Source organism: Podarcis raffonei, chromosome 3, assembly GCF_027172205.1.
Source record: "Podarcis raffonei isolate rPodRaf1 chromosome 3, rPodRaf1.pri, whole genome shotgun sequence".
Taxonomy (NCBI): Eukaryota; Metazoa; Chordata; class Lepidosauria; order Squamata; family Lacertidae; genus Podarcis; species Podarcis raffonei.
In genome coordinates, this window is record NC_070604.1 from 74,169,686 (window position 1) to 74,187,287 (window position 17,602).

At 42.9% G+C, this 17,602-nt stretch overlaps 1 protein-coding gene across 3 annotated transcripts in view; it reads right to left on the reverse strand.

Annotated features, from left to right (window-relative positions):
• LOC128410738 (uncharacterized) overlaps positions 1-14,384 on the reverse strand; it is a 48,445-nt gene extending 34,061 nt beyond the window's left edge. The window contains exons 1-4 of one of the 3 annotated variants that reach the window (XM_053382380.1): positions 13,959-14,384; positions 10,000-10,106; positions 4,587-4,703; positions 1,734-1,889 (exon numbers count right to left, since the gene is read on the reverse strand). In XM_053382380.1, coding sequence (XP_053238355.1) covers positions 1,734-1,889; positions 4,587-4,703; positions 10,000-10,083 — 357 coding nt within the window. In that variant the 5' untranslated portion in view covers positions 10,084-10,106; positions 13,959-14,384. The remainder of the gene's footprint in view (positions 1-1,733; positions 1,890-4,586; positions 4,704-9,999; positions 10,107-13,958) is intronic. The other 2 variants (XM_053382378.1, XM_053382379.1) reach the window with 2 other exon arrangements.
• Positions 14,385-17,602: the final 3,218 nt, after the last annotated feature.

A 17,602-nucleotide genomic window follows, 5' to 3' on the forward strand; every position in this document is an offset into this window, starting at 1 on the left:
AATCTGTTTTGGATTTGAATTTATATGAGGCATGTATGTGCTTTTGTTATTTTAAACTGATTTTTTTGTTTTTATATGTGCAATTGTTTTCACTGTTTTTATATTTGTAACTGTTTTATCTATGTTACACTCATGGGAAGTGAGTCATAGATGAAATTAATAATAAATAACAATTAAATAATTAATAATGATAATGGGTGCTAAAAATAATACAACTGTACTGTATGTGAATATGTGGCAAAAGGGTTAAGTTTCAATAGAAGAACTGCATGGCGGGTTCTTGTGCTTGGTCTTTCTGTTTCCAGAATCCATGTCCTTTTTTGAACATTAAGCACTGGGATTTCAATTTTTTTTTTTTTGGCTTATCAGCACAGCATCCTCCTTCTGGCAGGTCCTGGAGGTACCATTCCAAAGACCACATGATTCCTGTGTACTTTGCCACTAGACCAAGGAAGCCAGTGGGTCAGCACAGAGGGCAGAATAAACAAAGCAGAGCAGTTTACAAAACTCTGAGTTAGCATGATTCCAGCCCGCCCACCCCCCTTTTTTTTGCAAGTTCACTAAGGGACCAAACTGGAAGCACTATATAGCAAAGATGGGGAACCTGTTGCTCTCCTAGACTACAACTGCCATAATTCCTAACCACTAGTCATGCCAGTTGATGGGAGTTGGACTGCCTGCTGGTTTGCTGCATGGTAGCCAAGCATTCAGTTTGGTTGCATATTAAAGCATTTCAAAAGCAGTTACAGTAACTGCTGATAGCCTGCTTCCTTCTTGCCTGAGAGTGAAACAACAATATTCATTCAAATACAGGGCACCATAGAACAGACAAAGTTTGGAAGGAACTAGCTTTTCTAATAAACAAATTCACGAGGCTAAAATGAGGACTGCTGGCACCCCAAAGGCTTTCACAATCAAAAAGAAGTAAAATCTTCAGCAGATTTTAGGGTCCCCGGTCAATTTCTCCCATGTGCATGGAGGGATGGGGATTTCGACTCTGCACTGTGAACAATGGGCTCCAATGAGCTACATTTAAGGCCCTGCGTGCACCAGGAGGTTTTGTGAACTTCGTGGGAAGCTTTCAAGTAGGATATGCTCTTGACTTGTTATTTGATTCCACTCCCAGCCCTGCCTTGGCACATACCACCCGACATCCATGCATGCGTATGGTTGCCCAATTTCTGCGTTACCTAAGACACCTTAGTGCATGGATAGGCAAACTAAGGCCTGGGGGCCGGATCCGGCCCAATTGCCTTCTAAATCCAGCCCACAGACGGTCCAGGAATCAGCATGTTTTTACATGAGTAGAATGTGTGCTTTTATTTAAAATGCATTTCTGGGTTATTTGTGGGGCATAGGAATTCATTATTTATTTATTTTTTTCAAGGTCTGAGGGACAGTAGACCAGCCCCCTGCTGAAAAAGTTTGCTGACTGCTGCCTTAGTGCATCAAAAAAAGGAGTGTGTTGTTATTAATTATGTGCTTCTAATCAAAGTGAAAATCTTCCATTCTGCAGCAAATTTCCTGTTTGTAATAAAGGCATATTTCAGCGAAGTAGTTTGATGATGAAACATACAGATTCTGCCGTTTTGTAAAGGCTGAAGCAAGAATCCTTCTGCTGATATGCTAGCTTGCAGTGTTTACTAGAACTGCGTGCAAAAACGTCTTTCTCAATTGGGCAAATGTCAACCAGGCAAATTCTCCTTTTCCTTCTACAGAATATCATCTCCTACCTTTTTCGTTTTGTCTTTAAGAAGTTGTTGGCCTCTGAGATCAGACATCTTGATCTGAATTCGTTGCTTTCTAACTTTCTCATCCAACAACGTCCTGTAGCGTTTACTCAATAAATTTTTCAGCTTATACATGTTCTCATAGGTTTCAAGATAACGCTGAAATGAAAGAGATTTTCAGCATTATATTTTTAGATTCTCATGGAAAAAGCCAAAGAGATGTTTAATTTGCAGGAAAATCATAATAGGGAATTTGCAAGAGTAGATCCACTTGGCAGTTTTCTGCATTGCCAAACGAGGTGCTTTGAAATCCTTTATACAGAATTCCCAGGGTGGTACAGCAGCTAACCAAAGCACTTTTCGTGCAATCAATTTAGACTGCAACAAACGAGTTCCGTGCGTGATCCAGGTCATTTCCCTCTAGAAAGTGCTTCAGCTTGGAAGGTATCACATTTTGCAAGCACTCAAGCTATAACCTGCTACTGCTAAGAAAATATTATTCCCCCCTCCAAACAGGGCGCTCCTCTAGTGCAATTCTTCACTGCCACCTACTGTCATACCTTTCTATTGCACTTTAATCGGGATGAGTAAATACGTTTTACATCAATGTGACACCTTTACTCTAGTATATGGCAATAAAGCCTCTTTATGCTGCCCTTAATCCATGCATTCCCAAATACATATTTTTTCTTGTGCCATGCAACCTTACACCCACCAAAGTGTAGTTCCATGTCAAAGAGGATATTCTGTGAAACATCACAGCATTTGTACTAGAAGCCATGTGGCTTCTTTAAAACCCCTTTCAATAGTCGCACCATTTTTCTTGTGATAAATTGCTATTATAACTCTTGTTGCTCCATACAAGTCTAGATGACAGAATGCTTGTTGCAAAAGAAACACAGGCTAAGATTTATTACTGGCATATGTACTTCTCCTTAAAACTGACATTCCTTCAATACTGCACAATGTCAGAGTCATTGTTTTTAAAGGTGATTTGTAAAAGTTTCTTCTTTTTTCTTTTGATGTATCGTCTTTTCATTGCATCAATAAATTATAGCCTCTATATTACATTAACAACCCTAAATTCCAACCTTAACCATTGAAACAGCACTTCTGTTGTAAGAAGTACAACTTTGTACTTCTTAGTGGAAATAGTAAATGCTAGGTATTTATGGTGAGCCTTCAACAGGTGGTGCTATTGAGTGCTTAAATGCAAAAGTCCAAATTTCATTCAATGTGTAGCTTTATTCCTTTGCCTATTTCTGAGATAAAATCATACTTTTTCTGAATGATTCTGGAAGACACCACAGTTCCTATAACAGCAGGTTTCTGTAGTTCACTAGGTGGTGTTGGGCCACTCATGGTCTCTCAGCTTTACAGCTGTGCTTGAGAATAAAATGGGGAAAGGGAGAACCATTTACTCCACCCCAAGTTCCTTGGTGGAAGGATGGGTTATGAATTGAATGTATGAATGAACAAACAACCATGAAATCATTTAGCAATTCAACACAAGAAGGTATTTCTGCAGAGTATTCCAGATCTCTTCCCTGAATCAACTTCCTTTGGTCTGCATAACCCTTATCGAGGGATTAGCAAAATAGTTCTACCCAACTATTCAGAAAGCATACTTGTCTCACCTTCCAGCAGTTTTTGGACCATTGAGCATTAAGACGCAGAAATCTGGTAAGCAGAAATCTCTCACTTAATTTCTCTTTAATGCAGTGAGCAACTGAGAAGTTACAACTATGGAAGTTACAACAGTTTTACTCCAATTGACAGGCAGGCATTGATTTTAATGATTTGAAAACAATTTGGTGAGTTCTTGGGAAAACTGCATTTTTTACTTTTACATGCCCCTCTTTGATTGTTTTTCCAGGAGTGTGGGAGCTGCCAATTTTTGACCAGCTCAACACTTCTGGGAGAACATGTAAAATGACCCAACATGAACAGGGTTTGATCACATGTCTCTGTCTCATGGAATGAGCACTGAAAGGGCTGCTTCTTCAGGAGGTGTGAGAGGGAGTATGCAATTTACTCTGTCTGCTTGGTTGGGTCATTTAAACACTCACTCAGCAGGGCTTAACAGGAACTGCTTGCGGCTCAGGGGCTTGGAGAATGTCCAGAAGGACACTTTTCATTACAACTATTTAGGATTCTACACTTCTTCAGGGGTTTTGGTTGTTTTTTGTTTTGTTGTTCAAACAATAATGCCAGTTTAGCTAGGGCCACTCACCACATAATTTCTAGCCACTAGCTTGGGAGTGGATCCTGGGAGTTTTAGTCATAGCTGTCAACTTTTCCCTTTTCTTGCGAGGAATCCTATTCGGAATAAGGGAAGTTTCCTTTTAAAAAGGGACAGCTATGGTTTTAGTTCAACAAGGTATGGAAGACATCAGGTTCCCCTCTTCACCCACCCAATTTAAAGACTCAACAACGAATAAAAATTATATTCTTTTTTAGTTTCTTGCAAAAGAAAATTGGAAGGGCAACAATGGCATAGTATAAACTGAATCAATACAAGCTCCTCCCATATGACTAGGATCTCTCAGCATGACTGAAGTGTTCTACCCACATCTGAAGAACCTGCATACTGAATGGGCTGGCTGCATATTAGTCAAATGCTCCTGTTTGACATAACAACACAGAACAGTAGAAAAGTCTCTGTCCTTCCCCATCAGCCATGACGTAGGGGTCCATGCCTAGGTAGCAAACAGAGCTTAGAAACTGGCTCCATCCCACATTCAAGATACAGAAAATGGGCTACCTGTAGTAACAGCTTCTCTGGACACATTTTAAGCTGCACCTTCACAAGTAGAGAAATCATCAAACACATCATTTATCATGGTGGACTGTTACCTTTTCTTGCAGTGACCGCTGGATGAGCTCATCTTTATCTTCATCACTTAAAACATGTTTGTTGTTTCTTGGCCTCCTTTTATCATCTGTTTCTATCGTTTGCAGGTTTGGACCATTCTAGACAAAAACAAAGTACACAAAAATTGAAGTTGAGCAATTGCATTTAAATTTGCCTCTCACCCTAACTCCATATTCACTTTCTCTTGCATGGCATCAGATGATACAAGCATGTTATGTACATCTGAAAGGTAACTAAAATTTCCTCCCACCCCATAAGACATTGCAAGCATATTTCCAAGTGCAACGCAGATTTAAAAAAATAAAAACATGGCTTGAGGTCTCTCTTATATGTAAGGGAGGCTGTGTGGGGCTCCAGGATGCTTGTGGGGTGAATCTTAAACAATAGAAATTCAGCATCACAGTCCAGCGAGGGGAAAGCATGCTCTAATAGCCCTCCTTTGTGACAGGACTGTAACTAGAGGACTAAGTAAGTTTACTTACTGGTTTTTACAAGCCTTTCGTATTTGCTTGTTGCAGTTTAGCCTGAGGCAATATGCTTCTGCATACCAGTTGCTGGAAACCACAGGGAGAGAGAGGGCTGCTGTGCTCAGATCCTGCCTGTGGGGTTCTGGTTGGCCACTTGAGAATAGGATGCTGGACATAACATTTTGAAACCATGCAAGAAGTAGATAGCACTGAATTATGCAGGCCTGAAACTATTGACCTGGGGATGCACTTTCTGTTTGGAAAACACTGTGGTGTTGTTTTTTACAACTCCATAAAGTTGATGTACACCAAAACTCTAAAAATGGACCAGCAGAGCTGCCACAGGTCACTACTTATGTGCTGCCTTATGCTGAGGTGACCTACACGCACAAGAAAGGGTTCAAGATATTTTTTGCAAAGCTGCATTCAGTGACAAGGGTCCTACTGGAGTTTCCCATTACTCCATCTCCGCACCAGGAGAAGCCACAACAATTGAATTTCTGCTGGCCATGCAGATGTTGAAGGCAAAGGAAAAGGTGGCAAACCTATTCAGTTCCACTGGTCTGTGTTTTTAAACGGTCTGAAACAGAATACCGTCAAAAGACGCAGGATCGGAAATCCAACTCCAAGAAAACCCAACCACTAATTAAGTACTTAGATGCCATTTAAAAAGGATATAAAATGCATTTGTTAGCAAAGCACAAATTAACTGTTACAAGCTAAATTCAGTAAATAAGTGTGAGAAATGCCACTGGCTTTGAGGATAAATAAACCTGGTGTTCTCCTGGAATCTGCACATCACATAAAGGTAAAGGACCCCTGACAGTAAAGTCCAGTAGCGAACAACTCTGGGGTTGCAGCGCTCATCTCGCTTTACTGGCCGAGGGAGCCGGCGTTTGTCCACAGACAGTTTTTCCGGGTCATGTGGCCAGCATGACTAAGCCGCTTCTGGCGAAATCAGAGCAGCACATGGAAACACCGTTTACCTTCCCACCGTAGCGGTACCTATTTATCTACTTGCACTTTTTGGTGTGCTTTCGAACTGCTAGGTTGGCAGGAGCAGGGACAGAGCAATGGGAGCTCACCCCGTCGTGGGGATTCGAACCACCGACCTTCTGATCGGCATGCCCTAGGCTCTGTGGTTTAGACCACAGCGCCACCTGCGTCCCATTGCACATCACATACATGACCCTAAATCACCCCTACGTGGTGCTGTGCAGGATTAACTGTGGTCACCTGCAATGCAGAATGGGTGAAGCTATATCTTTAATAGCCTATGTCATGGTTCAAGTGCATATCTGAGGTAGACAGAAGTTGACCAAACTTGTCTACAAATTCAGTGTTCTGAGGAATTTTTTTTTTAGTTGCATGTCAAATCTGAATCTGGTGGTGTGTGTTACCCTGGCAAAACTGAGCTTTCTTTAAAGAGGAGCAGAAATGAACTTTCTCTAAAATATATGATCAACACTACATTTTAAAAAAATGGAATAAGAGCATCATTTACACCTACTGGCTCCCAGATAAAATAAATGAAAGAGGAACATATGACTTAAGAATTTGGGGTGACAAATTTAAATAAGAAAATCAATTCCTTTTTCTTTTTTAAGAAAGCACGTGTACGGCTAAAATTTCTTGTCAGTATCAGAAACTTGAGCATATTCATTCTCCTGAATAATGCATTGCAAATAAGTCAGAAAACAATATGAGTGAACACAATGAGAAATAAGAAATGAAGTTCAAAGGACATAAGCAAAACAAAATTACTTGTAAAGAGTAACTTGTATATAAGACACCTTTCCAAACTTAAAAAGTTCTTAAAATGATTTCCCCTCTCTGTTTATAGAAGGAACCTTTGTCTCTGGATGAGAACCAACATACTGCTTAATAAGCACATTGCTCAGATTGGCAAGAACTCTCCTCACATTGTGTGTCATTCTTTGCTACCAAGGACACACTGCAAACATCCATAATCCTGGCCATTCCCAGAAAGGTCTCCTTGTGTAAAGCCTCAGAGTTTACAAAAGGGGCCAGAGGGATAGAGCAGCCCTGCAGAGGCAACAAAATCGAAAGGGGGGTGGAGGAAATTTTTAAGTAGCCAGGAAGTTCAACCTTCCCACAATGGTAGAAAAACTGAGTTGTAGTTATTAAAGGTCTGCAGTTCAGTACAGTGGTACCTCGGGTTAAGTACTTAATTCGTTCCGGAGGTCCATTCTTAACCTGAAACTGTTCTTAACCTGAAGCACCACTTTAGCTAATGGGGCCTCCTGCTGCCGCCACACCGCCGGAGCACGATTTCTGTTCTCATCCTGAAGCAAAGTTCTTAACCTGAAGCACTATTTCTGGGTTAGCGGAGTCTGTAACCTGAAGCGTTTGTAACCTGAAGCGTATGTAACCCAAGGTACCACTATACATTGGACTGAGAGGAGAAAAATGAAGGGAACACATTGATAAGCCAAACCCAGGGATGTTCTGCAGTCAAGGAGCCTGACTCTAAAAGACAAGCTGTAGCTGCTGCAACTCAAAAAGTATTTTTCATGCTCCCAGCTAAAATAGAATCATATGCTTCATCATCTCACCCCATCACACTATACACAGCATCTCTGTATCATATCTTTAGGCCAATACAGAATTCAGTAGTTGCGGTTTATTCAATGGTGTCACGCCAATAGCACTGTAGAACATGAGACTCTTAATCTCAGGATTGTGGGTTCCATCCCCGCGTTGGGCAAAAGATTCCTACATTGCAGGGGGTTGGCCTAGATGATGCTTCTGGTCCCTTCCAACTCTACAATTCTATGACTTCTACGGATGGGCAGGATTAAGTGCTGACAGACTCTGACACAAAAGTCAAGGTACCAGCTGTGGCCTTTCAGCCATGTCACAAATCTACGGCTTAATTCCAAAAGCTGCTTTTTTCGTGTAGAGGAAAAGGTAAACGTTTAAGCGGTACATGTGTTTCTTCCACAGCAGGGCAAATAAAAGTGGGGTTGAGGGATTTGATTTAGGAAAACAGTGCAGTGGAAAGGGCTCTACTCCACAGTGTCCAGCTGCTTTTAACTACTTTTAATATAGGAGAACTAGTTATGGATCTAGTTATGTGATTGGGCCCCAAGAGACACCATAGACAGATTAGAGGAATGACTGATTCGTTCTAGGGATTGTACGTGCGACTCTTTAACTTCCAGCTCTTTTCAAGGCAAAACCGGGACACTGTGCCTTAAAGGAGAAAAATATCATCCCTTACCAGCACATTTCACAACTATTTGAATTATCTCTGTTCCAGTGAATGGGGTGCATTTCTGAGCAGGCGCCTAAGATAACATCACCCTACTGGGATCAGAGATGTGTGCCATATGATTATATCCTTATTCCAGCATTCTTCCACTTTTCAGAAAAAGCACCCACTTGAACTTGAAGCTGTAACAAGGGGCTTATTTGTAACTTATATGTCTGATTTCCCCCCTGCCCCAAGCTCAGACATGGTGAGCCTCCAGTCTGTTGGCCAAATTAAGCTCCAAAGACCATTTCAAAGGGGTTGCCTCTAACCGACCATTAGCTCTCAGCTAAAGGGAGCCAGGCACACCAGGAGTCAGTCTTCAAAGGAGGTTGCTCTATAGTAATTTCCTTTGAAGTTCTGAAAGGTGTCAATCATCTGATGCCATTATGATGCCAGATGATTGACATGCAGGTGGTCCTGCCCACCTGCCAAGGTTGTCCATAGTGAGTGGGGAAGATAAAGACCTGCCAGTCTACTGGGCTACTCCAGCTATCAATGATCATGTAAGGATGCACTTTTTAAACCTGGGTGTACTGGATTTACAAGTCACCACTGCTTCTGCAATACTCAGGAGGGGTGCCTCAACTACATTTAACTTCAGTGTTAATAAATAGGGCCTGTTTGCATCCTTCCTCCACACTTTGCAATGAATGGCTATATTTATCGCCTCGTTACTATGGCAATATTATGTATGATGTATGCCACTTTCATCCTTTTTGCACTTGTAACAGATCCTTTTTGCCTCTTGCTTTGAAGGTGTTTCTGGCTCTAAAAGTGATGTTTTAGAGTAGAAAAGGACTTTTTTTTTAAAAAAAAAAGCTTTTACATACAGATCTGTGCCTTTGACAACACCCCAGACACTGAAATAGCATCGTGTACCTTCATGGTAATAAAGGTAATTCATTAATACAGGGTCATTAGGAGAGTTATCAGCGCTGCTATAAATTAATTCTCCCCCCTGCTCCAAAATCCATGTTAGGGCAATACCTTTATCAGACCAACCAAAAATATCACAAAATAGGGTGCATGCTTTCGTGGCCTCCAGAACTCTTAATCAGACTAGATCAAGGTGGCCAAACTTTTTTTGGCCTCATGGCCACATTCGCTATGACCAAAGCTCCCCAAATTATGCATAAATTAGTCCTCTTTGATACAGAGTCATGCAAAGAAGAAGAAGAAGAGTTTGGATTTGATATCCCGCTTTATCACTACCGGAAGGAAAGGGAATATGCCTCAATGGTCAACAAGTCCAAAGGCAACCGTAAGCTATCCTAGACCTAGATCTTGATGGAGGATATGAGAGGATTCCCTTTTTGTGTAACTGGGATTCTCCTCAGCCTGGCCTGTCTTATCTGTTTTAAATTTGTATCTATTTACAGCAAGCCACCAATCAGAGAAATCATTTCAGTAGTGCTTTTGTTTTTCCTTGTTTGCCTTGTAACTTCTGTACATAGTGAATTTGGGCTGAAAAACAATTAAAATTTGTAATGGAGAAGAGGAACATCAGTTGAGCATGTGACAAACACATCCTAGTTATATCATGGGACTTTCTTAAACAGAGGAGAGGAAGGACACAAACTTATTCCAGAGTTCACATAAAATGACTACACTGAAAGCATTCAAGGCCAATGGCACCTTTTAAAAGATTACCTGATTCCTAGAATTAACTGGGAGGTACCTATCCAGAAGTGGAGGAAGTGTACTCTTCTTGTAAAGGTGCAAGCAGGTTGCCATATCGCATTACTGTGAGGGAAGTACTGCGAAAGAAAAGAAGGTAAACAAATTTATACATTGCAGAGAACACAATATTGCCACATCTAATTAGGTCGGACTAGCCGAACACTTAAATCAACATTAGGCATTTGTATAAAGGCTTTTGTTCCAAACCAACATATTGTTCACCTGAGCGACAGGTTAGTTACCTGAGCAACCCAGTCCTCAAAGTGTTTGTGCACCAGATTAAACAAACAGGGTGCTGCCTCCACCATCGCTGCCGGTAAAACTGTTCAAGGACTGTAATTCTGGAATCTGCTGTTTAATAATTACGCAGCAGTTCACTGATTCATCATCCCCCTTTGTACAGTTATGGTTTTCTTAAAGTAAATATTGAATGCTCCTTAGAGCTATGCTTCACATCGAAGAATTTTGACAAAAGGCAGTTCTAGTTCAAATACATTTAGTCAACTTATTGAGGTTAGCCCATTCTGTCTGTAGCTGTGTACATTCTATACTTTTAAAGCACCCCAAAAAAATATTCCTGGGAACTGTAGTTTGTTAAGAACACTGGGAATTATAGTTTCATGAAGGGTTAACTTAACTACCATTTTCAGGATCCTTGGGGAAGTGCTTTAAATGTATGGTGTGGACAATCTGTGCCACAATCACTGTGCTGGGTTTTAATGTAGGCTTCAAATTGCTGCTCATCTATGAAGTAGCTCGTGAAATGATGTTCCATATGTTGCTACTGGAGGCATGAACACTAGGAGATGATATGAGCCGCAGCCCCTTCATGTGCCTATCTAGCAAAACATGAATTGTTGGTTTGACTGCAGTAATGTCCCACAGCTGTGTTTCAGAATTGGCTAGAGCTATCTTGTTGGCATCCAACTGGCTAGAGAGTCAATGGAATGCGCCTCCAGGGGTGAAATCAAACTGCTGTGTTAGCAGCACCAAAGTGACCTCCCCATGGTGCAAGCCTGGGCAGTATGTATGGAGGTCCTGGGCTGCCCAGACAACAAGACGTGGTCTAAAGAAAAGCAGAGCAATACGGTTGGCACCAGCATGGCTGCAGGAGTTGTGGGGGGGGAGGCTTGAAATATGCCATCCAACAGAATATATATGAACATTTGGTTTTCTTCTTTTAAATCAGTGTGTGGAACCTCATGCCCCCTACCCAAACACCCACTTTCAGCCCAGGAAATCCCCTCATTGGCCTTGCTTCACACTCTCCTTGACTGTATTTGGCTGGCTGGAATGTATGCTTGTGACGGTTGCTTACATAGATGGAAGACAGAAAGAGGCATGGGAAGGAGCTGGCCTGCAGCACAAAGGCAGCATGTACATTCATTTACAGTACAGTGGTACCTTGGGTTAAGTACTTAATTCGTTCTGGAGGTCCGTTCTTAACCTGAAACTGTTCTTAACCTGAAGCACTACTTTAGCTAATGAGGCCTCCTGCTGCCGCCGCGCCGCCAGAGCACGATTTCTGTTCTCATCCTGAAGCAAAGTTCTTAACCTGAAGCACTATTTCTGGGTTAGCAGAGTCTGTAACCTGAAGCGCATGTAACCCAAGGTACCACTGTACACCCACCACTGGCATCTGGCCTCCAGAAGGTTATGTGGCCCTTGGGCTGAAAAATGTACCCCAACTGTTTTAAATGGTACCTGCAAACCTGGGTGCACCTACACATGCAGAAAACTTCCCTTCTTAACACACACACACACACACACACACACACACACACACACATGGCCTACCCACATAAAAATGTGTAGAAACAATAACAACTTGCTGCCATTATGCAAGTTCAGTCAGTTCCACTGTAAGATGAAGTCTTGTACATGTCTACTCAAAAGTAGCTTGGGACGCAGGTGGCGCTGTGGTTTAAACCACTGCGCCACTTGGACTTGCCGTTGTTTGGTCCCATCTCCTGCCAACTCAGCAGTTCGAAAACATGCCAAAAAGTGCAAGTAGATAAATAGGTACCGCTCCAGTGGGAAGGTAAATAGCGTTTCCGTGCGCTGCTCTGGTTCGCCAGAAGCAGTTTAGTCATGCTGGCCACATGACCCGGAAGCTGTATGCCGGCTCCCTCAGCCAATAAAGCGAGATGAGTGCTGCAACACCAGAGTCATTCGCAACTGGACTTAACTGTCAGGGGTACCTTTACCTTTACTCAAAAGTAAGCCCACTGGGGAATTACTCCCAGGTAAGTATGTACAGGATTACCACCCAGGGCTGCAATCTAGTACCCATTCATTAGGCAGTGAGTCCCATTAAACTGACTGGGACTTGCATGTATCCAAGTTTGCTAAACACTTTTTAGTAAACATTCTTAAGTTTTAGGAATTTTTTTTTAGAATGTAACAGATTTTAGAAATGTGTTACATTCCCTTTTCTGCCTCAGAAGTCGGTGAAGAATAAAGGCTACCACAGAATAAACAAAGACCCTGTAAATCAGGCATTCACCAATGTGTAACACTGCAGGGTGACAGAATGGCAATCGGATCCTCAGGCATCAATCCTTGGTTTGAGAACAGGGATATTTTAATCACCTAAGGTGTCCTGATTTTCTTCTATGAAATATTGGAAGGTTTGTAGTTCAGAATTCTTGCAACAGGAAATACTATTTTCCCCCAACATCCCAAGAGGGTAGGTTAGGCATACAAGATTATGCCTTTTCTATTTCGCCTCGGCTCCCCACCATTTCAGACACAAGTCTCTCCAGGGCTACTAGGATAGTGAGAACTGAACCTGGAATCTTTTACAGGCAAAGCACATGCTCTAGCCTGGAGCTACAGCCCTTCCCCTCCCACAGCATGGAGAAGGACAATCATTCCCTCTGTGAGAGAAAAGAAGATTTCACATCAGCTCAGTGAACTTGAGTGCCTTATCCAGGCTGGCTGTTCAGACAGCCTTGTATTGAAGGCGGCATGGGGTGGGCAGGAGCTAGATCATCTGGATCTAATGGTAACTCTCTGGGTGATGTGCAGCAGATCAGCAAGAATGTCTGGCTCCCGATTGTTTAACAAGAACAGCAACAAAGCGACTCCCCTCCCACTCTAAATTATACCGCTGCAATGAATAATCCTTTGGGGGTAACTAAGAGGAGGTTTCTGTGCGGAAGAACTGTGATCAGCTCTGCTTCAAATTCCTGGGCTCAACTTTTTTTAATGTAAAGTGTGTATTTTTGGCACCAGGCTCTCATTGGTGAATCTTGGGAGTTGTAGTAAACCCACCAAGTAGACCCCCCCAAGCCTGAGCTCTGCCTAACCCCTGAAATAAAGGACTGTGGTCTGTAGTTCTCAGACCTTCAATTGGCCAGATCCCTTCAGCCCCCCAATATATTTGATTGGGCTGCACCCCTGCCCCAGATTGATGGACAGTGCGATTCAAATAGGGGGCGGGGTGTACCCTGTCATTGATCGATTATACAGGGCGGGGCTTACTTGCCCCCCCCCATATTTTATTCAAGTTAGTACCACGACCAGATTACTGGTTCCAAAACTTTTTCGGGCCACGCTATGCAGAACAGCGGCTTGCACGACTAAGGCAGGCAACCACCCAGTGAAATTCAAAGCACAATCGCACATTTATTCAAAATCCAGTTTTTAAACTATTGAGTTTAACTAATTCAACGAAGCTGATTAACTGGACCCAGTGGGACCAGCTTTCCAAAGGCAGCGCCCTCTGCCTTTTAGCGCCCCCCCCCCATAATCCCACTGCTCCTCCCAGGGCTTGTACCGCTCCACACGGCGGGCAGGAAGGGGGCAAGGGGCTTCATTTCTCGGGAGGGGGAGCCCTCCAATTGCCCGAGTCCCAGGACCAGAGAGACTCTCGCTCCGCGCGCAGAGGCCTCTGGCAGGAGACCCCTCGCCCCGCGCCAACTTACCGCGCGAGGCGACAAGCGTGGGACGCGGCTTCCAGGCTCTCCCCGGAGCCCCGCGACGCAGAGGCACGCCGGTCTTCGCAGCAGCGTCCGCTTTCGGCACCGCCCTCGCCGGCGAGAAGCGCGCCCTCAGCGCCTCAGAGGAGGACGCCGACCCAGCCTCTTTCCCGCGCTCACTTCTCCCAAAGTAGTGCTTCGCCGTGAAACGGGGCCCATGAAACAAGCCCTGGTAAAGAAAAGGTACGAGGAGACCTAGCGAGATACCCCGCCATGAATATTTATGTGGCCACTGGAATGCGTTAAGCTCGGGGCGGCTAATGTGAGGGGGCTCCCCGAGGTTGCTGGACTACAAGTCCCATCATCCCTGACCACCGACCGTGCTGGCTGGGACTGATGGGAGTTATAGTTCAACAAATGGGGAGCTGCAGGTTCTCTTGGCCGGTCCGAGACAGAAAGATGAAGAAGTACGAGGTCAAACTTTTTCATTTGTGAACAAAGGCTCTTCTCCTTTCGCAGCCAGGCACGGTGGAAGTGGCTAGGGTAACTTACCTATGTATCGTAGGCATTAACCGCCGTTTAGGCCAGCTGCAACCAGGCGCTTTGAAAAGTAGAGTGGGGATGGGTGAGCTTTTTAGGCAGTTCAAACACAGCTAGTTCTGCACTGTGTACAAAGAGCAAATCTGGCAACAAGTACAGGAATGCATGTCTGCAAAAAAGGCATCTTGCTGCAAGATGGTTGCCCTTGTTATGGACGTGCTTCCATGGCGCTCCAAAGGGAACAAATCACAGCATCCCATTGTGTCTGATGGAATGCAACAAATATTCCAACCGAAGTAAATAAAAAGCGAAAGCTATATTGTAAGAGCATTTCTCCAAAAACGGCCACTTCCTTCTGATGCTGATATCCATTGGTAGGGATCTGAGCAAAAGGGTCCATCTACCTACTTAATATTATTTTAGAACTTTTTGATCCTGGTTCTTAAAGCTAACTGCACAATATTTTCATGAGATTTGAATAACTTTTTGTTGACAAATAAAAGCCTTGTCCCCCTAAACACATTAGGTAGGTATAGTTCAATTCACTTCCGCATAATGTCAAGCAACTTTATTTGGAATTAATCTCATTGATGTTAATGCAACTTGCTTGCAAGTAAGACTACTTAGATTCCCTGGGTGCTGCTAGACTCTGAATCCTAACAGTCCCATCCCAGCCAGCATGGTCAATGGTCAGGGATGACGGGAGTTGTAGTCCAGCTGCATCTGAAAAATTATAGGTTTTTCAATCCTAATTTAAACACTAGCCTGAGCGCATAGATGACCCAATAATTTCATGCAGGCAAGCAAGTGGGTTGGCAGAGAAGGGATTTAGCTCTCTAGTCTCCCACTGCGCAACCAAGCAGGTCACTAAAGCAGAGGAACCCTCTTTTCTGTGCCCAGCACATAAATGACTTCTCCATCCGTTTTCTGTCAGCCCCCAGGAGGCTAATAAACAACAACAACAACAACACACACACAAACACGCTTAACAAAGTTAGCTCCTGTCATATAGAAGGGAGAAATGATTTTGGTGGCCACAAGGACTGATCCCTCTTATTTTGTTTATCTTCATACTTCATTCTGTATTAATTATCCTAGAAGTGACTTCACAATAACATGGAGATATATACTGCTGTTACCATATTCTAACCCCCTTTTCTATGGTTATGTGAAGAGTGAACAAGATTTGTCAAATAATGTTAAATCAGCTGTGGTACACCATCTGATGAATACTCCAGAACAAGGATGTGGAATGTGGGGGCTTCACATATTGTTGGACTACAATTCCCATCATTCCTGGCCATTGGGGATGGGCTGGGTTCGGCTCCTGGTGGTTGGAATCCACAACTTCTGGAGTGCCACAGGTTCCCCATACCTGCTTTAGAACAACATGAGAATCAAGCCCTATTGATTATTGCCCTCAAAGGTCATTAGATCTATTGATTTCTGGGTTTCCATTATCTGAATATTACAAGACTCCTCAATCCTATCTATAATCCTATCTATCTATAATTGAGAAGATCCATGGAGTGGGGGCAGGCAAATTCTGGCCTCGCTCAGGGCGCTGTATTACCAAACATTACCAAAGTCCACCACTGATCCTATGATTGCTTACTTAGACTTAAACTCCAATAAGTATGTGCAGGATTTCTGCCCAAGTGGAAAAAAAGTATTTACATAAGATATAATTTTAACACACAAAGCCTGAAAATACAATTTTTAATGGCTCAAATATATAAAAACCACAAACTGATATATAAATAATTTTAACAGTACATACATGGATCAACAATACTTAATACAAACACTCATCACTTGTTGACACTGACTATTGAAAGACATGGTGTGAGGTTATATAAAAATGCAAATCACCATTGGATGCTAGTCATCCAGAGAAAAGCCAGCCCAGATGTGCAAATGTACGCAGCAGGGGTGTTGATGGGTACTTGAAAGGACTCAGGACATAGGCCCACGACACAAATACTGTACATGCTAATTTGCACATAAAAGTTGACAGGCAGCTGCTGTCTGAAAGCCCACTTTTTAAAAAGAAGTTTAAAAAGAAGGAAAGGGGCAGGAGATTCAGGGTTCATTTGTGCTTCCATTTAGGCCATGATTTCTAGGCACAGGTCTGGGAAGTCTTTCTTTTGTCCTGCCGCTTTCCCTGGAAAACCCTCTGTTTACTACCGAATTGAAGCAAGCGTCAATTGGGGTTTCTGCGGATTGGCATTTCTTCCAATGCAGCAGTAAACTGTGAGAAAGTGGGGCAGGACAAAAGAAACAACCCTGGACCTAGAAGTCACAGAACAAAAGAAATAACGAAAGAAGCCCCAGTCAGCATGGCCAATTGCCAGGAATGATGGGAGTTGGAGTCCAATGACATCTAGAAGGCCACAGGTCACCTACTATACATCATAGCACACTATGCAAGAACGAAATGAGGTAGAAGGGAAAAAGCAGTATTAGGATTTCTCAGAATCACAGCTCTGATGTCTCTTCCCTCTCCTTAAGACTTCAGAGCTCATTACAGGGCAGATGTGGGGAAACTTTGGCCCTCCAGATGTTGGTAAACTACAACTCCCATCACCCTTGGCCATCGACCATGCTTGCTGAAAGTTGTAGTTCAGCAACATATGGAGGGCCGAATGCTCCATATATATGGGGCTGGGAAATGTGAACAGTTCTGTTTACTCTGGCTGGCTGTTGATAATCCCATACTGAAGCAGTTACCTTTGATGAGACTTGGAGCATAACTCTAGGGCTGCCATATTTCAAAAAGTGAAAACTCGATAACTTTGTTTTTTTCTTAAAAAGAAGTTTTGGAGCTAGTTTTAAGGAAATTCACAAAAATCTAGGCTTCTGACATTGGTTGCCATACGTCCAGATTTTCCTGGACATTTCAGCGATTTCCGCCTGGACACTGCTTCTGACTGCAGTATTCTGACTATGTCTGGGAAATTCCAGATGTATGGCAACCCTACTTAACTTTTCAAAGGCTTTTATCATGTTGTATTCAACAGGCTCACAATTATGCTAATATTTAATGCTTGGAGTCTAAAAATCTTTTGGAACATGCAATGCACTGTTTTGTTCTATCTTAATGTGCAACA